General features: G+C 46.3%; 1 protein-coding gene across 4 annotated transcripts in view; it reads left to right on the plus strand.

Annotated features, from left to right (window-relative positions):
• Positions 1-23,007, plus strand: part of WDFY4 (WDFY family member 4) — a 297,400-nt gene that overhangs the window by 21,866 nt on the left and 252,527 nt on the right. For all 4 annotated transcript variants that reach the window (XM_054436992.2, XM_054436994.2, XM_054436995.2 and 1 more), the window contains exons 2-8: positions 2,702-2,952; positions 12,992-13,106; positions 14,246-14,352; positions 16,417-16,551; positions 18,867-19,056; positions 20,454-20,643; positions 22,419-22,576. In XM_054436992.2, coding sequence (XP_054292967.1) covers positions 2,719-2,952; positions 12,992-13,106; positions 14,246-14,352; positions 16,417-16,551; positions 18,867-19,056; positions 20,454-20,643; positions 22,419-22,576 — 1,129 coding nt within the window. In that variant the 5' untranslated portion in view covers positions 2,702-2,718. The remainder of the gene's footprint in view (positions 1-2,701; positions 2,953-12,991; positions 13,107-14,245; positions 14,353-16,416; positions 16,552-18,866; positions 19,057-20,453; positions 20,644-22,418; positions 22,577-23,007) is intronic.

Consider the following 23,007-nt stretch of genomic DNA (forward strand, 5'->3'; position numbering starts at 1 on the left):
GAGCAGCCGTTTGGAAATATGGATCAAGAGGCTGGAAAATTTATCTACCTTTAGATCCAACTATTTCCTTTTAGAAATTCAGGAATGGATTAGGATTTGTTATTTTATCATGAATATATAAAAAAGACTTAGATATGAGGATTGTCATTACAGTTTTTTTTTATAGTACTGAATAATTGGATATCATTTAAGTGCCTAAGTGTAAGGGCTTATTAAATAAACAAGCAACATTACTCTATGGCCACCATGTAGCCATTAAGAATGAAGGCATTGAGAATCTTAAATGATGTGGAAAATATTCATGATGTGCTGTTTTGACTACAAAAAAGTTATGGACTAATTTATTAAAAAATGGATTGAGAGAAGATATCTGTAATTTTTAAAACTAACAAAGGACCAGCTTCTAGAATATACTCTCATGAAGCATCAAGAGAAAGACAAGCAAGGAAAAAATAAGCAAAGGTTATGAGTAGTTAATTCACAGAGGAGAAATGCCAAAAGGCTAACAGGCATGTAAAGGGATGCTCATACTCATTAGTAACTTAGCGAAATGCAAATTAAAATAACAATGCAAGGTCTCTTTCCTTCAATCAGATTGCAAACACTGGAAAGCCGGGTGATGCCAAGCAGGGTAGTAATGAGGTCACTGAAGAGCCTTCAGATGCTGTGGGGGAGATGGCCTGATGCCAGCTTTCTGGAGGCGTCTTAGTTGGTGGAACTTAGTTGAACTGAGCAGGCATACTCCCTTGACTCAGTTCTGCTGCCCCTGCCTTCATACCCAGAGTCAGTCATGAAAGCCCAGTGAAGGGACCCACGCAGCAATGTCCACCCCAGCCCTGTGTGCAGGACTGGATGTTGTGGCTAATCCAGCCATCTATCAGAGAAAGCCAACAAGTAAAATAGGCATGTGATGCCCACTTCGGAACACAAGGCAGCAGTTAGAGGAAATGAACTTGACAAACACAGAGCCACGTGGTGGAGTCTGAAGACATAATGCTGGGTAAAAGAGTAAGAGCAGAAAAGATGCAGAAGAGCATTCGCTAGCTTAAGTGTATGCGGATGGAAATCAGGTGCTGTGTGTCATACTCTGTAAGTTCCATGCTGGTGGAATCATACTCACCAAGTGGGAGTGTGGGTGGGGTGGGGACACAGGGAATGTGAATGGAGAATGGAGATCCTGGTGATAAAGAAATAAACGAACACAGCCAGACAGGAGCCCACCCAGATCAGGGAAAAGGCTAAGGGATGTGAGCAACTCCACATACCGCCTGCCCCTTAGAGTTAGCCCCCCAAAAGAAACAACTTAATCCCCCACAAAACCCCATCCCAGTGCCCAACAAAAGCAAAAGTATAAATAAAGTTTGCTTCAACAATATTATAATTGTGTTCTTACTAAACTATATATTCATAGATAGAAGCTGGAATGTCAGCAGTCATGTTTTCTGGGTATGGGCAAGCATTATGTTCTTCCTGATTTTTTGTTTCCTCCTGGTTTTTGACAATGAACTGACATGGCTTTTGTAATAAGAAAATTATTCCTGAAAATAAAGTCAGAGAGTAAGCAGTCTGTGTGCTTGAAAAGGAGCCAGGGACAGGCTGGGTTCTGCACATAAAGAGTGAGACTGTTTCAGAGAGGGCTGGTTATCCTCGCCAGTGACACGTGGCTAAACCCCATTCTAGCCTTCAAGGAATGTGTGTTTGGGCTCAAAATAAAGCATGATGTAACCCCACCACTGCTGTAGCCAAGAGCAAAACACCTGGAACCCACTTCTGTATGTCCCTCTGGTCACCACTTTGTGATTGTTGAATGCCTGCTGGGTACCCGGATGGCTTCCTATGTGGTAATGTTGAGTTTGGTGAGGGCTTTTATTCAGGGATCCTGAACATTTTGGTCCCTTCTTAGAGTTTACTGAACTCCAGACAAACAAACAATAAACTGTCCTATGTTATGGTGTAAGTCATAATTGACCGACACCTTTTGAAGGTGTGTACCTTTGGGAGGTCACTTATTGGTGAGTTGGCCCTTGGCTGTTTTCATCACGTAAGTTTTTGTTCTTGTGCCTACTGGCTTGAGGTTCCCAACTTGCAAACACTGCTCCTGTGTGCACTTAGAGATGAGCTCTTGTAAGCTTGGGGACTTAAAGGGTCATTTTGAGAACAAAATACTCGATATTTTTAGAGACCCATCATAGAAGGAAGTTCTAGATATAGAACTATGTGCCTCTACAAATACCAGTGAACTATTTACATCTCTTTTGTGTATGCAGCGTTTTAAAAGAGAAGCAGCAACAAGTGAAAAAACAAACAAACAACACCCCCCCCGCCCCAAAACAGGCTTTAGTGTGAAAGTTTGCATTTCAACTTGATGTCTAGCTGCCTGTATGCCTTTGGCCCAGTTTCCTTACTTACCTAGAGAGAATAAGAGCACCCATCTGTCTGTGTGGCTGTAGGAGAGTCTGTCTGAGTCTTGTGTATAAGATCCCACAGTGCTGGGCACACACTAGATTATGAACTTGTATTAATCACATCTAAATCTGACTCCCCTTTTTAAAAAGTCTTCCTTATTTTAGTCTGTTTCAGATTCTTAGGGGAACCATTTTCAATAGAAACTGGGCTGAGTGAGTACAGTACCTTATCCACAGCCAGAATCATCAGGAAGTGATGTGACAGGAGTGTTCACTTCTATTTGTTCTGAATTCAGATCTACTTTGCCACGGCATGGAGGCAGAAGATCTTTCAAAGGCTGAAGACAGAAATGAAGATCCAGGTTCCAAAAATGAAGGGCAACTTGCAGTTGTGCAGCCTGATGTCCCACATGGAGGGCAGTCCCCCAGTCCCACAGCTCTCTGGGACATGCTGGAAAGGAAGTTTCTGGAATACCAGCAGTTGACTCACAAGAGCCCCATTGAGCATCAGAAGAGCCTGTTGAGTCTTCTCCCCCTATTCCTAAAGGTTAGTGTTCTTATTTTTGAAACTGTAAGGTGATAGGTGCTCTGGGCACTTCTGGGATGATTGCATAGTGAAGTTGATGGTTTTAATGTCATCCCAAGTGGACTGTGATTGGTTGCTCAGGGGAGCGTTGTCTTAGTCTGCTAGGGCCACTATAACAAAATGCCATTAAACTGGGTAGCTTAGATGCAACAGACTTATTTCTCACAGTTTGGAGCCTGGGAAGTCCAACATTAAGGCACATTAAGTGTCTGGTAAGAGCTTACTTTCTGGCTCATAGAAGGTGCCTTCTTGCCATGGCCTTATGTAGTGGAAGGGGTGAGGGGCCTCCCTCAGGCTTCTTTTATAAGGGCACTAATCCCATTCATAAAGGTAGAGCCAAATTGTTTTCCAAAGGCCCTATCTCCTGACACCATTACCTTAGAGATTAAAACGTCACTATATGAATTTTGGGGAGACCCTAGTGAGAGTGTCATGCCAAAGTTGACAAGAAAGTCTCATTTCTAGGATGGGGAGGGACTTAGAAAGGACAGACAGTTAGCTTCTGAGTAATACTGTCTCTTTAGTTAAAAAACGTTACATTGTTCAATCACAAACCCAGTTTGGGAGCTAGAAATAAGACCAGCTTCTTTGGGAGGGAGGAGAGGATGGTATGTCCTGACACAAGAGTCACACAGGTGGCTGGCAACCTTGCACCCCAGGGATGCCAACACCAAGGCCTGGAAGAGCAAGAATATCTTGCATCAAATTGTAACAATAATGCAAAGTGAGGTAAAATCAGTGGAAAGCACCAGAGCTTCACTCACATCCCAGACACAGCTCCACTAAGGAAACCAGCCCATCTACTGGGTCTGCACTCTAGCTAGTGGCAGCTGGTGACAGCTTGGCTGCAAGGGATTTCCTTTGTTATCTGGGAGCAATACTCCTGCCAGTGAGGTCTGCCTTATAGTTGAAGTCTAGTTGTAGCATTGAAAGCACTTTTTATGAGGACTTAGTGTTTACTTGACTGTGGATTTGGGGTTATTTTTGAAAAGCGTATACCTACAAAATATTCAAAGCAGATAGAACAAGAGCTGCCTTTCACGTTTGAAAGTAGACTATGGCAGATGGAGGCTTTGGCATGTTTTCACTGGTAAATGCCTTTGTGAATATATTTCCTCTAACTTATTCATCAGAAATATTTAAGAGTTTCCAAAGATTACTTAGAATCTTGTTGGGAGCACATTTATAGGATGCATTCCATACTTAGCATTAAACAGTTGCCAAGTAACTCACTGTCCATTAATTCATTTTCCTCCATGTTTTGGCCTTGTAGTCCCATTCATCTCATTTCACAGACTGCATAACTAGGGCTAGATCAGGAAAGATAGCTAAAGATTCTCAGTCCTAGCCCTGCCTGCCCTGACAACCCCAGATTCTGGGAGGTGGGGCAGTCTTACCCCAGTTCCCAGATCAACTTTGCCTTATGGAAGGGACAATGTGAGCAGTCCCCAGCCCCCAGTGCAAGTCACTGGCGATGGGGATGAGTTCAGCCATTACTGAGCTGCTGGTTCTCGGTGACACCTTTCCCACCTGCATGGGCAGCCCAGGCTCTGATGAAAGAACTCTGAACCCAAGAGCCAGGACTTGATTCTTCTTCACCTCCCTGTTGTTTATTGGAGAATTCATTTGTTTGTTGCACCAGTATTTATTAAGCTTCTATACTCTGTTCTAAGGCCTGGGCTATAGGAGTGAAGAAGACAGAGGTGACACACCACCCTCATGGTGAGTGTGGCCCAGAGCAGAGGGCATCGAGTAGCACACTGTGTATTTCATTTGGCCTGCAGGGGTTCAGAATGAACTAGCGGCCATTTTTTTCAAAATGGAAAGTTTTCATATGAAAATCAGATTTCTAATTTATCTTGAAAATTTTGGTAGATCTAATACTGACGGTTGTATGGGAGGGGTTACGGGGTTCCCCAGCTAACCTCGGAGCTCACTCCAACATCTTTCACCCAACCCATATTACTAATGAATGTTATGTCACTGTACAGGCATGTGAGCTTGTGACTCCATATTTAAGTATTACTATTATAAATGAACCTTGATACTGGTCTTTGTTTTCCAAACCCTGTCCCTATAATTGGAGGCATAATGGCCCTGTTGTTGAACATGTGGGCTTTCGAGTCAAACAGATCAAGGCTCAAGTCCTGGCTGCATCACTTATTTATTAGTTGTGTGCCGTTGAGCAAGTTACCAACTATTGCTGAACCTCAGTTATCCATAAAGTAGAATTAATAGCATTTCGATGAGAAACCATGAGGGTAAGACAAGACAATGATTATAAAGTCCACAGCTCATGGAAAGTAGACATTATTCCCATTACTTTTCCACCAGCCTCCAGCGTACTTACTGCACATGGACTGAAGCCTTTGAGATTCCTGTCGCCAGGATTCCCTAAACTGCTGACACAATCTGCTACTCTGGATCCCTGGAGCCCACCTCTGGCAAACCCTGTAGAGGCAGAATGTTATAGGCTTCTCATAATTTTCTTAATATTGATATTATTTTATTAAGTCCTACATGCCTACGAAACATTGTTTCTATTATGTTCTGACTGACTAATAAAACCCTGCCAGAGCCAGAGTGCTTAGCCTTCTTAATTAAGAGTTGGTGGTAGAAAGAAAGGTGGGGAAGATGGGAGATTTTTCTCAGGTGTAGTGCAGATCAAATCTAACCTGAGATGAAGCCTGAGAATATTTACTGGAATATAGGCCCTTGTGTAAGAAGATAAGCTTGTAACCACTCTGTTCTGAATTTTATAACCACAAAGCAGTGTTCTTTAAGGTTTTCCATGAAGTTCCCCCTTGGAAATAACAGAACCTAAAATGTTATGCCACTTCTCCTGGACTGTGGCTGTTAACATCAAAGCCTTATGCATGTATTGGTTGTCATGGAAATCATACTCTGCCTGGGCTCTGAGACTCCTGAGTACAAACAAAAGAGTCCCGAACTCCCATGTGTGATGGAGCTCAACTCTATACATGACTGTCTTCATTTTGGCCCAAAGAAAATTAATTAAGATTATTTGGAATATTCTTTGTTCCAAAGCAATGCACACAAGGGATTCTGAATTGTCACTTCTGCTTGGAAAGGCCATGTCCCTGGGGTGTGGGGTCTTGTCTGACTAACCCCCAGCCTCTTTGTTGGTCAGACTCTGCATGGAAGGGGTGATCTATGTTGTAGCTGGGGCTGGGTGATCAGGTTGACAGCTGTGTGTGCCTCTCCTAAGTTGCTGTCACCTGGTAGCTTCAACCTTGTGAGTCTTGAGGTTTGACAATGGGCATTGTCTTGTGCATCAGACTCCCTCAGAGCTACTTCTTTGGCATCTTCTTCCCAGAGAAGAACTTCCAGTTAGCCTGTTTGGTTTTCTTCCATATCTGACTCCTCCAAACACACAGCACTGAACTTTCCCCTATCCCTGTCTTTGTTTATACTTGAATCTGCAGTAACTGCTAGGCAAGTACAAAGGTGGGCTTGGTTTGCGGTACAGTGAATCCCAGCCCCCACTGCCTCTTGAGTTGAAGAGTGGCTGCAGGGGTGCTAACCCACTCAATATTTTGGCTATTGTCTAGGTAATAAGGAAGAGCCTAATGGAATCTCAACAAACTGGAACCCAAAAAGGGAGCTGCCCTGAGGGGAGGAGTGAGAAATGGGATTCTCACCCAGAACAGCAGGCTCCCTCTTCACCTAGGGTTCCTCATTCCTCTTGTTAGGTCAAAGAGTTCTTAGCCACGGCAAGTTGAAGGATGTTTCAGTCCTGATCTAGGGTTAGATCCTTCCAACCTAGCCTTTCCCCCTTTTCTTTTATTTCTTTTTAATATCACTCTATTCTTTCTTTGACCTGTGCTAAGCAACATGTATATTAGAAATGAGACTAAGAGATGAAATGATGCCCTAGGTTCCAACACTAGCAAGGGGCAGAGCCAAGACTTAAACTCAGGCACCCTGATGCCCAGGAGAGCAGTTGCTTTCACTGATGCTAGCTAGGTAATATCCTACAGGTTCTAACTAGCTAGCCAGACATTCTGTTCAGTGTTTACATGTCCTCACAATAACGCTGTGAGGTAGGTAGTATTTTTATCCCAGCTTTATAGATGAGGAAAGAGAGGTTTAGGGATGTTGCATAACTTGGCCAAAGTCACCCAATTGTCAGCTGGTAGCAAAATGTCACCAGAGCAGTCTGTTGTAGGTCTGCATTATTAACCACTGGATGTCCTTGCTCAGTGCTGGGGTTCCTAGGATAGGGCAGATCTGGTTTGTCTTTCCTTATTTCATGACTCACTGGACAATGGCTTTGTCTGGCTAAGACCTTACCTTTTCCTTGGGCTCAAAAAGAATGTCACCCCAACACATAGTATGTTTAGATTGCTGACTCTAGGATGTTGCAGATAAGGAGGAAGTTTTATTTCATCACATGGAAGCAACACAGAGGCAATGACTTCTGTGGTGTGCAGGGTAGTGTTTTTAAGAAAGACTCAATAGGCTGTTGTTCTTTTCCTGCCAAGAGCCTTGGGGTTTGGTCTTTTCAGAACCTTTCCCATCGTATGATCTCACACCAAGGGAAGAAGATTTTCTTCTAGCAATCATGGGAAGGTGCTGGTTTTGGGGGAAGAAAAGCACTTGAGGTCCTCATTTTGCACAGAGATATCCTGTAATAATAGAAATAGGGAAATCTAGAGCTACAGAAGTAGCCACTGAGGTTTATTCATAGAATGTGGACTTTGAGAGAAAGCAGAAAGTAAAATAGAGAATCCTCAGCAATTAATGCAAAATCTATCAGTGTCTGAGATAGACAACTTGGGAGGTGGGACCACGTTGGAGAAAAGGGAAATATGTGGATGTGGTAGATTAGAGGTGCTGTGAATGGGCTCACACTCCTCCCTTCAAGAGGTGGGATCTTTATCCCTTCCCCTTGAATCTAGATGGATTTGTATTGACTGGGCTAATGGAACAGGGCAGAAGAGACATTTCCAGGCATAGGCCTCAAGAGGCTCACAGCTTCTTCTGCCTCTCACTTGGCATACTCACTCCTAGAATCTAGCTGCCATGTTGTAAGGAAGCCCAAGTAGTTCTGAGTGAACACCTGTGTGGAGAGGATCCAAGGCCCTGCCCTTGAGGTTGCACTTGCTGCTGACTGCCAGCACCATCTTGTCAGCCCTGTGAGCACACCCACAATCTTGGAAGTGGATCTCTTAGCTCCCATTAGCTGCCATAGCAGAATGGAGCACAGAAAAGGTGTCCCTGCTGAGCCCTGCCCACATTGCAGATCCATGAGAAAAGTAAATGATTGCTATTATTTTAAACCACTGAATTTAGGGGTGTTTTGTCATGCACAAAAGGTAACTGGAAAAGTGGGTAACATAAGAAGGAATACATCCATTTCCTAGTATGAAGGGATTGAAATGAACACTAACTTAGTTGTATTTAGAGGTGAGTGTATTTTGGTGTTTGTGTGTGTGCATATGTGCACATTCCTAGGCTGACTACTCAGCCAAAGGTGCAGAGTTTATGATGTAGAGTATGATTGATCATTCTTGTCAAAACCAAGTGTGGATCTAACTGATAATTGAAGAAAGATAAACACCATTAAATAAAATAGCAAAGATGACCAAGAATTATTTTTTTATTTTTTTATTTTTTGAGATGGAGTCTCACTCTCCATCCCAGGCTCGAGTGCAGTGGCCTGATCTCGGCTCACTGCAAGCTCCGCCTCCCAGGTTCACGCATTCTCCTGCCTCAGCCTCCTGAGTAGCTGGGACTACAGGCGCCCGCCACCATTCCTGGCTAATTTTTTTTCTTTTTTTTTTGTATTTTTAGTAGAGACGGGGTTTCACCGTGTTAGCCAGGATGGTCTCAATCTTCTGACCTCGTGATCCACCTGCCTTGGCCTCCCAAAGTGCTGGGATTACAGGTGTGAGCCACCATGCCCGGCCACCAACAATTATTTTTAGGTGTGGTGTCCAGCAGGGAGAGTAAGGGTAAGCCCTCCTCTTTGTCCACTCCTGACTCTACCCCATCTTGGAGTGGGACCTGCAAGATGGTTTATTCCCATCTTGGGGAAATAACACTTTTTAGCAAAGTTTTGATGCACCATTTTTTTTTTAACAGAAGAGAGGGTCCACTGCATCACACTCCCTGGGAAACTTCATGCAAAGTCTCAGAAATGTTTTGAGTTCACTTAAAGACAAACCGCCAAACTCTGCAGTAATGGAGTAATAATGACATTTTGTTCATGCTGGAATACCAACCATGTTCTCTTTGTCATTCAAAAGCTGGGTTTTTCCTCTCTTCTCCCCTAGAGCTTAGCCATTCTTTATTTTCCTTTGGAGACCAGAGCATCATTTTCTTTCTCTTTTTTCCATGTGAAGGGACAGCCATGAGGCATGATGGTGCAGCTTAGATAATGTTAGCAAATAAAAGTTTTTTAAAATATTGAGCAATATTCTCCCAGCATGTAAGTCCCAGTTTGGGAAAAAATTAGGGCCTTTTGGAAGCTGCCTTAACTCTTTGGGGTCCCCATGGTACCATTCAGTAAATGATTGGCTCTGTGCATCAAACAGCACCCCGGTGGCCTGAAAGAGTTAACGCAGCTTCCAGAAGTGCCCATCGAGGTCCCAGGAAGGAGTCTGGGCCTTGGGAGATCTGGCTCAGAGTACAATTACTGTTCAGCTCACAGTGGCCCAATTTGCTTTATTGTGGAGTGCCTCCTGGAGTCCCACTGCTCCAGAGACGATATAGATGCTTCTGAGTCAACTGCCTGCAAATTGGTCTTTGAGGGGTTTGTCAGTGCAGGGAGGAGTTGCAGGGATTTGTTAGAAATACGTCGTAGCAGAGTTCTCATTTCTAGGGAGGGAAATCATCTTGCCACAGAAATTCCAAGCCAAAAGGACAGACTTTTTCTCTCCAGGGATTAACATGTCTGAGTGGCAGTTGGCTTGCAGGTGGCAGCTATAAGTTTCATAGACGTGTGAATGCTACTTTGGGTATGTGAACACGTGTGTGAAGTAATTCAAACCTTGACTCTGCCACTTAACTGATTTTTCTTAAACTCCAGCTAAGCCTCAATTTCTATAAAGTGGGCATAATAATAGTACAAACCTCAAAGGCTTGTTGTGAGGATTAGTGAAGCTAATGCATGGAAATGTAATGCATAGTGTAAGTGTTTGGCATGGCACTGAGGCCCAAAACATTTAGTCATTGTTACTGTGTATTGTGGGTTTCATATTCGTTTCATTCACTTATCAAGTATGTGTTGGAGGTCTGCTATGTCCAACAGTGTTTAACAGTAATCTAGCATTTTGGTTGTTTTAGCAAAGTTCTACCCTGCTACTTTAAAAAAATTTACATAAGCAAATACCAACCAAGTCTATTTATATAGTAGAAAAAATTCAGATCCATACAGAATTTTGCTCAAAACACATGAGTACTCACAAACCAGTATATAATAAATAAAACATTTCAGGTAAACCAAGCTCCCTGTGTACACATTCTACAGCTCATTCCCCTCCCTTTTCCTCCAATGGGGTTCTCTCTCTTGAATTTGGGGTGCCTCATTCCTTGAGTGGATGTTCACTTCTGTTAGCTACATATATGGCCATCAGTAACATGCAATCTAGTCTTATAGGTTTTATAGACTCTTACTGTAACATACTTTTACAACTTGCTTTTTCCACTCAACATTCTATTTCTAGGATTCATCCATGTTGATGCATCTAGCTCTATTTCTTTTTCAGTACTATATAGTATCCTATTATATAAATATACCACAAATTATTCATTGTCTTATCAATGCATATTCAGTATTTTTTTTCACCTAGTTTTTCACAGCCACAAATACTGCCAGACAAATATTTCCTGTCCAGTACATGTGCCAGCATTTCTTTAGGGAATATACCTAGGAGTGAAATTGCCAGGTGGTAGAGTGTGTGCCCCTATAACTTTATTGGATCAGGTTAAACCCTTCTTGAAAGGGTTCTTCCAATCAATACTCTGTCAGTAGCACATGGGGGTTCCTGTGATCCCCCCCGCATTCTCCTACGTTTGGTATTGTCAGGTATTTCATTTTTGCCAACCCAAAACATATAAAATATTGAGGTTTCAATGTGCACTTTATGGATCATTAATAATTTGTTATTTTATCTTACATAAATGATCTTTTTTTTCAGTTGTCTATTTTGTTCTTTTTTTAAAAAGCAGGTTGTTTGCTTTTTTCTTATCTATTTTTAGGAGTCTGGATACTAATCCTCTGTCAGTGGCACACATTGTGAATATTTTCTCCCAATTTGTGGCTTGCCTTTTCACTTTGTTTATAGTATCTTTTAATACAGGGAAGATTTTTGAAGGCTTTTATGTTTTAACAAACATAATGCCACAGCAAGACACACATTAAAAATGTTTTTCCTCTTGGATTTTGAAGCCCTCCTTATCTTTCCTAGATGGAAGAGCTCAGGTTAAAAAAGAACTCATTCAGGTCTTTGAGCAAGGAGCTTAAGTGAAAGTAGACGGGTGGGTGGTGCTGAGTGGAAGCAGGGCAGCAAAACTGCCTTCCATGGAGGCCACGGATGCCCAGAATGTGCACAGCAGTTGACCTTCCTGGTGGGAACCAGGCACAGGGAATCTCTCAAGAACTCAAGTCCTGGACCTAGGGCAGTCCCTCCACTCTGGCCATTGGTCTGCAACGAGCCCTTCTCATCGCAGGACTAGGAAACTTAGTCAGTCCTACTTAGCCAGTTCTACAACACAGTAGAACAAAGAGAAGAGGCCATCTGCCCAAAGACTTGGATGAAAAGCGGACTTACGAACAGGGCTGCTACACAAATAGGGAGGGAATTCTGAAATAAGTCTGGCATTCCAAACAGAATTTTAAAACTCGTGACTTCTACTAAATAGTATCCTAAATAATAAGGGGAAAAGTCTGCAGAAAAAGGTGATCAGGTGGGATAGAAATACCGAAGGGGGAGATAAGAAAGAATTTTAAGGAAATTGAAAAAGAGGAGATTAAAAACAACAACTTGGACTGGAGAAGAATTTTTTAAGCCCGGAACTAAAGCCAGAAAATTTAAGAATAGATTGAGAAATTTGATTTCATAGGAATTTCAGATTTCTGTATAGCAAAACCAAACAATAACAAATTAAAAGACAAAATGACAAACTCAAAATAACTGCAGTTATATTATGGCCCATCTAACATTTTTTATATACAAAGAGCTCTTTTAAATAAATAATGGTAAAATCCCTAATAAAGTAATAGGGTAAGAATAGAAACAGGCAATCAAGAAACATGAAAAGAGGTTATCCACCCTAGGAATCAAAAGGCTGCCATTGAGATGAGATATTTTTTCGCTTCTGAAGTTTTTCATTAAGGATGAGAGAGCACAGTGATGCTTAGTGTTGCCGAGGGTGTAGAGAAATCTGTCTGCTCACGGGAGGCCTGGAGAGTCTAATCTGGTTAACTTTGTCTGGAAGCCGAGTTAGTAATATGTACTAAAGCGCTAGAAAATAAAAGCACACTCTTTAACTTGCAATCCCACTTTTTGGAATTTATCTAAGGGAAATGATCAAATGACTAAAATTGGGATATCTGTACAGGATTTGAAACTGTAAATGAGAAGCAACAGGAGGGGCTGGGTGAGGGCTGAGGAAAGGAGAAACCTGGAGAGGCACTCCTGGTGCTCCTATGGGGGCAGCGGGCACCTGGCAGGGCCATCCACTGACGCCAGATGCAGCAGGCTGTGGGGAAGGCGGTGGACTGGGCTCTGTGTGTTTGACGTCTTAGGGGCTCATGTTCAGGTGGATGTCTGGGCAGTTAGAGAATCTGGAGGTGTTGGTGTAGGGATGGTGGTTGAAGCTGTGAGGGTGGGTGACATGGTGGCCTTTTGCATGCACCTGGGAAAGGAAGTCGAGCTGTCAGCTTGGGCTGGTGAAGGGTGGCATGGCGGGTGGTGCTCATGCCCTGCTTGTGGCATTGCTATCTCTGACCAAGTCCCGTCTGTTGCTTCAGGCCTGGGAACACTCCGTGGGGATCATCTGCTTTCCCAGTCTCCAAAGGCTGGCTGAAGACGTGTCTGACCAGCTTGCCCAGCAACTCCAGCAGGCCCTTGTGGGGAAGCCTGCAGGTAAGAGCACGGAGGTGCTGGCAGACCCTCTACAGAGAGCAGTGCAGCCCCGCACACCCTCCCAGGCCTCTCAGGCCCCCCTCTGCTTTTGCATGGAGCTACAGTGTTGCCTGCCAAAGAGAAGTAGGCCCCACTCTGCCACTGAGTGCCTTGGGGAACAAGGGAAATGCAGGAGGAGGGAAGAGGGGTCGGGGAGTCCTGCTGCTCCTGGGACACAGACATAGACAAACACACACACTGCACATAATACATTATACACGGACACACATAGACACACTACACACAGATGCTATACACACACAGACACTACACACAGATGTTATACACAGATACACACAGACACACAGAGATACAGAGACACATACACATACACTACACACACAGACACACACACTACACACAGACACATACAGAGACTACTCACAGAAACTACACACAGACACACACTCTACACATGCAGACACACCCAGAACACACTACACACAGAGATACACATAGGCACACACACACAGACACACTGCAACACGGACACACACACAGAACACACAGGGGACCACGGTCTCTGGGAGGAAGTGCTAGGATTGAAGATGCACCTGTGTGTTCAGTGGAGCTCTTGGTCCTGAAAAGACACAGAGGCCAAAGTGTGCGTCTCTTGTGGGGCCTCCTGACTTGCATTCTTCCCCTCATGTGCGCTGGTCCCTGGAGGCAGGGCAGAATTTCACAGTGGCTGAGGGCCAAGGGTCGGGAGGAAATTCTAAGGGGAAGAAATTGCTCAGCATGGTGTAGATTTCAGGAATTCTTGCAACATAAGGAACTGTGTGATCCAGGAAGTAGGGGAAGATTCTGGATTTTGGGGAGTCTGATAGCCAATTAGCTTGTTTTTACTCATTGGCAATCAGGAACCACAGATGGTTGCTAAACAGGGATGGTGGCACGAAAAACGCTGTCTTCCAAGGAGATTAGTCTGGCAGGGTGTGGAGCGTTTAGTAGAGATGCAGGTGGCCTTGAGGATGTGTAGGCAAGATGCCAAAGTCCTCCACAGATGCTCAGGAACATCTCCTGGGAAGAGGGGGCCCTGGATGGAGGGGAAGCTGAGTGGGCAGGTCGCTGTATGCCCTGCTGGTGACACTTTCTTCCAGAGCAAGCTCGGTTGGCGGCTGGACAGTTGCTGTGGTGGAAGGGGGACATGGATCAGGATGGCTACTTGCTCCTGAAGTCAGCGTATGTGCTCACGGGGACAGACTCGGTAAGTTTCAGACCATCAGCCTCTGCCCTGGGCACTGCTCATCCAGGTGCAGAGGGAGGTCCAGCACAGGGTGGTGGCATGTCCCAAGAGTGTCATTCGTTTCATAAAACAGGTTTATTATTTCTCCTCCCTCCTCCCCTTCTGGTGTAGAACATGGACTTCAGAGTCTGAAATTCCCACCTTCCCAGTTGACAAGCTGTGTGTAGCTGTGGCCAGATTGCTTTACCTTTCTGCCCCTTGGTTGCATTTCTAATTTTAGGATTGGGGATAATAATGCCTCTCTTCTGGGGTTAGTGTGGGATTGATAACGGCTGATGTTTATTGACTACTTCCTACCTGTGGGGCAAGGCTGGGTGTGTCCCAGACATCGTCAGTTAATCCTCCCAAGGACCCTATGAGTCAGATCACGGTGATGCCAGTGAGTGATGAGAATGCAGGCTTACCTACGCTGTGCGCCTGCAGTCTGTCTGATTCTAGAACCCATGCTCTGAGCCACTGTTCTTTATTTCTTCCTGTTAGAGTCAGCCTGAACAACATTCCCTGTAGGTACTTGTCTTGTCCTCGCCCAGAGATGAGGGCTCTCCTCTTTCTTCCCTTCCCACCCATACCCACCGCATGCCAGGAATACAGCAGGGAACCAGGGTGGCTGCTGCCCTCAGTGTAACTTCTCCAAATTCTTCCAGCTTCTACCTGCTACCCAGTTCCAAAGCTGCTTCACTAGATGAACCCAGACATGAGATGGGCATTTGCAGTCATGCTTGGAAGGATGATAGGAGCACATCACGCAGCCCTTGTCTGGGGCCAGGGGGAGGTACCTGACCTGGGAAGTTAACTGAAGGGAGGACTTCCTGACTCTTCTTCAGGTGAACTGCCTGCATCACTGTCAGGCACAGTGGCCTGAAGCACAGCACGAGGGCTCATCACATGTGCCCCTGGGGAAGGACTCTCTGCAGTCTAAGTGGTGACACATTAACCTAAGGGCTTGTTTTTCACTGCCTGTGCATGGTGCATTGGGAGTGAGGTAGGGGAAGGACAGGGAGAGCTGCCCTGAGGAAGTCAGGGTTAACAAGGTGTCAAATACAAGGAAGACAGTTCCTTGCACTGTAAACCTTTCTGGCCAAGGCTAGGACCAGCAGCCTGCATCTAGTCCTGATCCTGGCCCAGACTGTACATTCGTCCTTCTCTTTCTCTGACTTCCCCATCATGTCTGTCAGGTTAACCAGTGGAATGGGAAGTTGCATAGACAGCATTCCATAGGTTGACCCCACAGGTGTTCACATGTGTGCATGCACACACACACGTGCACACACACATGCACACATGAATCATTGTGCACACACACACATGCGCGCGTGCACATGCACACACAGAGGGTGCAGGTGCAGTAATGCTGGTGGAGCTGCAGGCAAAGCCCCAGGAAGAAAGACCCCAGGAAGCTCCTGGCAGGCTGGTCTCCATCTCTGCAGACTTCCTGTCCTCTTGGCCTCTGTCTGGCAGCCCTGAGCTGTTTAGTTGAGTTGCTGGCTGTCTGACTGTCAGTCATCACCTATTGTACTGTTTGGACCTTGACGAGATCTGTCTGGGATCTAGTGAGAGGTTGGGGAGGGGCCTGATCAGGTCCTCACCATTGTTGTTCACACACATATTATCAGCCTCACCTCTGGACTGCTTTCCCTTCCTAATCATGAGGCCCTGGACCACAGTCACACAGTATGATTTGTTAGGAAGCCTTTATATTCTAATTTCTACAGTCCCTCCCCTTTTCCCTCCTTTCCACCCTCCCTCCCTCTCTCCCTCCCTCTCTCCCTCCCTTTTTTCCTTCCTTCTATCTATGAATCTTATAAAGGAGCTATAGAGTACATAGTAAGCACTTTATGTAAACTTAATCTTCACAGCCACCCTAGGTGCATCCTCTGGTTGTCAGCATTTCACACTTGAGGACTGAAGCCCAGAGGGACTGTCCCATGGCCTCATTGAAATGGCTGCAGGGGCCTGATCCTGGATCTGGGCTGACCTGCTTCTGCTGCCTTGCTGCCCGAGGTCACATGTGCTCTTCTCTTTCAGGAGACGCTGGGCAGGGTTGCTGAGTCTGGGCTTCCAGCCCTGCTCCTACAGTGCCTTTACCTCTTCTTTGTCTTTCCTCTGGACAAAGATGAGCTTTTTGAGAGTGATCTTCAAGTTCAAAAGATGTTCGTGCAGGTGAGTTCGAGGAGGGCCTCCAACTCCCTGGGTCAAAACCTCACTTCGGGGACAGACTCTCCAGTGCTTCCCGTAGATGCTTTTATCTTTCTCAGCCCTGGTTCCTGAACTCCTCTGTTCTCCCAGAGGGTCTAGCCTCCCCCTCCCCTCCCCGCCACCGCACAGTCTGCCCCACTAGCAAAACAGTAGCCAAAATTTTCTAAGTATAAGCTTTGTACCCACACCTGTGCCACGGCCTCACATGGGTCACCTCCAGGAGTGCTGTCTGCCATCCCAGGATGTGAGTAGTGTTGTCATCCTGGGTCCATAGAAACTGAGGCATGGTGAGTGAGCATGGGGTCTGGGGTCATAGAAGTCTTGGGTGCGGCTGGGATTGGCACCGTTGAGTAAACTTGAGTTTACATGTTCTCGGTGCCTCTTCCTTCCTCTCAGAAGACATCTCAGGCCTCTAAGCATCAAATGCAATTTTCTTCTGTCATTCCTCATCTTTCCTCTTCTCTTTGACGGACTAACTTCTCACCTCCTTCCCCTGCCCACTTCCGGGCAGTTTCTGCTTTCTCAGCTTCTGAGACACTGAGCTCTCCAAATAACCCTTCCTGCTCCCTGAGCTTGCAGGGGAGGGTATGGAGGATGGTGTGGCCCAGGAGGATACGAAGGACTGTGGGGCCCGTCGCTGTGTGTCCAGTGTCTGCAATGTCTCACACAGAGCAGGTGCTTGTGACTGTTCAGTGAATTCCCAAATGCAGCTGTCCATGGTACACACATGTCCACATTGGCATCCACATTAGACGAATTCCCAAGCCCATTCCTCATTTCCAGAGGGTAGCGCATGAGTTCTGGCAGGTTCCATTAACAGTGGGTTACCCCCTGAGCTGCATTTGTGGAAATGTAGGTGTCATCTGCTTGTATATAAATCATATTCTAATTGGAGGCCAGGACGCTGCACCAGGCACTTTCACAAATGTTTACTGTGTGGCTTTTAGGTGCCCTGAAGGGAAGTAATGCAGGTTCTGCCTTCGAGGTCTTCTGGGTATGTGGACAGAATGTGTGCCACAGGGAATAGACCATTCCTGCATTGCTCAAGGGTTTCTGTTACTTCATTTCACAAAAATATACGGAGCCCCTACTGTGCGCAGCTCTATGGCAGACAGATGGTTGCTGCAGCAAGCATAGGGCTTCACTTTGAGAGGTGACAGAAGGGTGAAGAAGCCAAACAAGGGGGAAACAGTCCAGGAATAAGTGTGTTGTTAGCAATTAAAAAAATAGAGATGGGGCTTTGCTCTGTTGCCTAGGCTGGAGTGCAGTAGTTAGCAATTTTTAAAGTGCTTGTAGGTAAAGCCAAAAGTGTGCTGGGCGATGATGGTAAGAGGCTCTTATTTGTATGAGAGAATCGGTGGAGTCTATTCTGAGGGCATGGCATTTAACCAGAGAGCTGAGGGCTGTCAGGGTTTGAGGAGGTAGCCAGGCCTGGTGGGGTGAAGGAAGTGGAGAGGAGCAGAGAAATGGCAAGGCAAGCCCAGGGACAGGTGAGATCTTGGTCACATGGCCACACTTACCTGCAAGGGAGGCAGGGAAATGGGACCTACAGCTGTGGTCCATGATGCCCAGCTTCTCTCTGTATCAGACTAGAAGGGGCAAATGCCTTAATTCCCATGGAAGTAGCTTGTAATATTTGTCACACTGGCAGCAGGTCCTATTGGACCACCAAGAGCCCAGGGGGGAGCTGCAGTGGATAAAGTGAGTGAGAAGGCAGTGCTAGTCCATGCAGCATGCTATGGGCCATGCTATGGTGGTGGGATTTTATCCCAAGTGGAGAGGCAGGTTTTGCAAGTCCCTCTGTTAGCCATCAGGAAAGGGGATTGGCGGGAACAAAGAACCCAGTTAGGAAGTTTTACGCTGACTCTTGTGGTCTCATGGAGAAGTAGAGTCTGAGTGTCAACAAGGAATTCTGAAACACTTCCCTTTTTAAATAGCACAGGGTTCTGTTAATTCTATACCTTAATTGTGGGTGACATTTTCTGGTATTCCCATTAAGAATACACAAATTCAATTACTTCTTTATTATTCTGATTTGGAAGGGATAACAACTACTTGTATAGGGTTGATGCGGTCAGATTTGAGCCCCAGGCCCTGCCACCTTTTCCTAGGGGGATCTGTTGACCCTGCTGGTCTGGGACAGAGGGTGACCCCATTCAATCCTGTCCTTCTCACTGAGACATGCTCATCAGTGCTCCAGAGAAGTAGGGAACAAATCCGTCTGAGGAAGGAGACTTCCTAACCAGGTCTCCTTGGCTGTTTATCTTCTTATTTTTCAGATGTTGCTCAATATTTGCAGTGACTCTCAGGGCCTGGAGGGACTCCTCTCAGGAAGTGAGCTGCAGTCTCTGCTGATTGCCACGACCTGCCTTCGGGAGCACAGCTGCTGCTTCTGGAAGGAACCCACCTTCTGCGTGCTAAGGGCAATCTCCAAGGCCCAGAACCTCAGCATCATCCAGTACCTGCAGGGTATGGCCCGGGAGATTAGATGTGGGCTGTGGGCCATGAAAGGGCTTCCCTTGAACTCAGAGCAAAGGCTGAGGGCCCACTTTCTACAATGAGACCTGGGATGCTCTTGCAGCCTCTTACAGAATTTTGGGACCAAAGAAGAGATGAATGAGCAGCCATGTCCGGCAGATAATTCTACATGGCTTGGCTCCCTTCATGAAAGTGCTTTTCTTGTTCATTTTGCTGCTCCATTGGAGAAAGCAGGGAAAGAGGATCTCACTGTGCACATACTACCTATCAGACACTGTGCTGGGCCCCTTTGTACATTATCTTGCTTGTTTCTTTGAGATAGCTATTAATGCCATTTTAGAATGGGGAAAATAGACATTAAGACTAGTAGAATAATTTTTCAAGGCTATTCACCTAGTGAGGAAGAGATTGCACTTTCAAACTTAAAGATGCCTGATTCCAGCACCCTCATTTATACACTGGGAACTATGTGTAGGGGTTAAGGCCAAAGACTCTGGAGCCAGACAGCCAGGACTGGACTCCGGCTCTGTCCTCATAGCTGAATGATCTCAGGCACTTAACCACTGGGGTGCCTCAGTTCTCTCATCCGTAAAATGGGGATAATAATACTGCTGATCTTATTGGATTGTTGTGATTCTTTGCGGCTCTTCTGAGTCCTCGCAGCTGAGAGGCTGAGCTTGCATTATCTCAAGCTCTCATAGGTACTTTCTCTGATCCACTGGATTGGCTTCCCCAGCACTCAGAAGAGGCTTCTTTTGATGAGAGATTTCTAAAAACAGTGACCCATCCAAATGCAAATCTGAGGACCTCTCTCTTCAGACTCAAATCTTCCCCTGGCTCTGCACCACTCTGGTGGGGTAGCCAGTAAGCCCCATGGCCTGCCCCCTAGGAATGGGCCATACCCTCCTTCCTCTCCATGGGCCACACTTCAGTGTTCCAATCCCCTGGCTTCTTCAGTATCCAAAGCACCCCATCTTTTTACCCTCTGCCTCCTCACATGTTCATACATCCTCCCCTTCACTTTTCATCAAGCTAATTTCTGCTCAGCTCCAGCATTGCCTCCTTAAGGTCTGAGATGAGCTCAGGTTTGCATTTTACATCTCACTACCTAATGGACCTGGACTCTCCCTCTTGCTGAGAATTAGGGACAGAGGGCTGAGGGGCTGCCTTCCTCTCCTGTGTCACCTGCTGGGCTTGCAGAGTGCAGCTGTCAGGATGGCACTTTCTCTGGGGTAGTCTTCCTGATCCAAGAGCTAGCAGAACATGTTTTGGATTAATTCCCATACATGTCTTGACATGTTGTTTGGAGTAGGGGAGGTAGGTGGACGATGGCAGGAAAGCTCTTGCTTCTAAGCTCAGCAGGTCTCTCCTGTGCTTCCCTCCTGCAGCCACAGACTGTGTCAGGCTCTCCCTCCAGAACCTCTGCAGGCTCACGGACACTCTCCCTGCCCCTGAGGTGAGCGAGGCTGTAAGCCTGATCTTGGGATTCGTGAAGGACTCCTATCCAGTCTCCTCGGCTCTGTTCCTGGAGTTTGAGAGTTCAGAGGGCTATCCTCTGCTGCTCAAAGTGTTACTTCGGTAAGTGGCTGTGTTTGGTATGGGGAGAGCACAGGACCACCAAAGCCTTAGTCCTCAGAATCATTGGGGTGCTTTGGAGAAAAATAGATATAGCTCCATAGAACATGGCCAGAGAGACCTCTTATTTGCAAAAGTGATTCATTGTGCAGACAGGCGTGGGGACCACTTCCTTAGAGAATCAGTAGTTTTACAAAGTGTACTTGTAGGCACCTGTCACCTGCATGCCTGTTGGCCTGATTTTCCCCAGTCAGAACCCAAACAGAAGCCCTGTCTGTTGGAGGGCTTCTGGCACTGCTGTAAGCTGCCCTGCCTGTGTGCTTTGAGGGCTGGAAAGGTCTGGAAATGAACCACCTTTAGGAGCAGCTGCCCACCAATGACTGAAGGAGCCAATGGGTGCACATCCAGCACAGCTGCCCTTGGGTGGGCTTGCTCTGCATGGCCTCCAGAGCTCCCCAGAAGGATTAGCTCCAGTGGCCCCATGAGACGCTTGCTTGCTAATGCTCTTGGACTGGTTTCCTTCCATTCCCTGTCTCACGTGGCCTCTCCCCTACTGCTGTTTTCTGGGATCAACTCCCAAGTGAACTACCTCTTTCTCAAATCCTTGAAACGTGGGAAACCCAAGCTCAGACACCGTTCATTAGGGCCTGGGCTAGCTCCTCCTTGCCTTCCACTCTGCCTTCCTGTATCATCTTCGAGTGGGGCCCAGGGATTACAGAGAGCAAGGGATGGAAATCAAAGAAATGCCTTGATGGCCCAAGCTCCTCTGCTGATCTTGGGGAAGCTGCTTCAGGGCAAGGCCACGTACCTTCCCTTGGGCTTTGCTGGGCGAGAATGAGACACCCTTCTCCTCTGAGGGGTATATCTACTACTGCACTTCACACACTTCACTACAGAGCCAGGCTTTGAGCCTACATGCAGTGACTTGGACAAGGGGGCCAAAGTCCCTTGGTCCACCAAGTGTCCAGAAGGATGTGATTACATGGCAATACCCTTGTGCCTTCCTCCAAAGGGACGCTAAGTGTAAATGCCCCTCTGGGCACATCACGTTTTGCATTGGTCTGGGCTGTGACCAGCTGACTATGATCCCCACGGAGGTCCGTGTCATAGCATTTCCTGAACAAATTTTTGGTTCATTGGGTGTTGAGTTTTCCCCAGAATTCTTGTAGAAGGCAGGAGAGGGGACAGGAACCTATTCCAGGGAGTGCCAAGAAGATCCCATGTGGGCTCATTGGCTTTCCTTTTTGCCTTAACTGAAGTCACGCTGCAAGAACTTTTCCTCTGGAAATCACAGGGCTGGAATAAGACTTGAGATGCACTTCTCCACAAGAGGAGCAGGACAGCCTACCTGCCCATAATTAAAATACAAAAGCCACACTCAACCTTTAAATAAGCACAAGGAAGTCCAACTATTTCCCACACCGTTTTGTTGCAATGTTGAACTATTATATTACATCTCTCCTTTGGGAGGTGCCCTGATCTGCTGATACCCTAAGCACATGTCTTTTGGAGGTTCAGTCATGGAAAATGACTTTCTGTGAGCAGATGGCATAGCTTTTCACAGTTTCCAAATGCACTTCTTTGGATCTAAGACTGACATCTGCAGAGTGGTGTTTATCCAGGGGGCTCCCTTGCCTCTGAATTGCCTCAGGTGCAGACCTGTGGGGTCTTCCCCAGCTTGCAGATCCCCATTGGCTCTGTCTCCTTGAGAGCACCATGCACACATGTGGCTGCTCCATCCAGGAAGTACAGGGAGCTGGCCTCATCTGTTCCCCCAGGTATGATGGGCTGACCCAGAACGAAGTGGACCCACAGCTGGAGGAGCTCCTTGGGCTGGTGGTGTGGCTGACGACCTGTGGGAGGTCAGAGCTGAAGGTGTTTGACAGCGTCACTTACCCTCAGCTTGAAGGCTTCAAGTTCCATCACGAGGCATCTGGTGGGTCCTTCTTGTGTCTGGGTGACCGGAAGAGTTAGTGCTGAGCCCTGAGAAGGCTACACAGGGTCTTCTCCTGATTCTTTGTATACCTTTCAATGGTGCAGTAGGCTCTGATTCTGTCACAACCTTTGGGGAGATTATGAACGTCTCCCGTGAGACTTAGTGGAAACATTGCTTAATAAAGGCAAAGACTCTCTCAAATAACAGAGGCAGCCTCTGGTGTGATTTACTCTGCAACATTTGCTTATATAATGGGGACTGATGGCCCTAAAACAGCCATCCAGGTTCAGAGTCAGTGACTTCTCAGTACTTTGAGACATTGATTGATTGATGAACTCAATCAGCAGGCACGGATACTTTCTGTGTGGCAGGCACTCTGCCCCATGCTGGGTGCCAGTGTGAACAGGCCAGTTGTCTGCTCCCTAAAATTC

This window comes from Pongo pygmaeus, chromosome 8 (genome assembly GCF_028885625.2).
Source record: "Pongo pygmaeus isolate AG05252 chromosome 8, NHGRI_mPonPyg2-v2.0_pri, whole genome shotgun sequence".
Classification (NCBI taxonomy): Eukaryota; Metazoa; Chordata; class Mammalia; order Primates; family Hominidae; genus Pongo; species Pongo pygmaeus.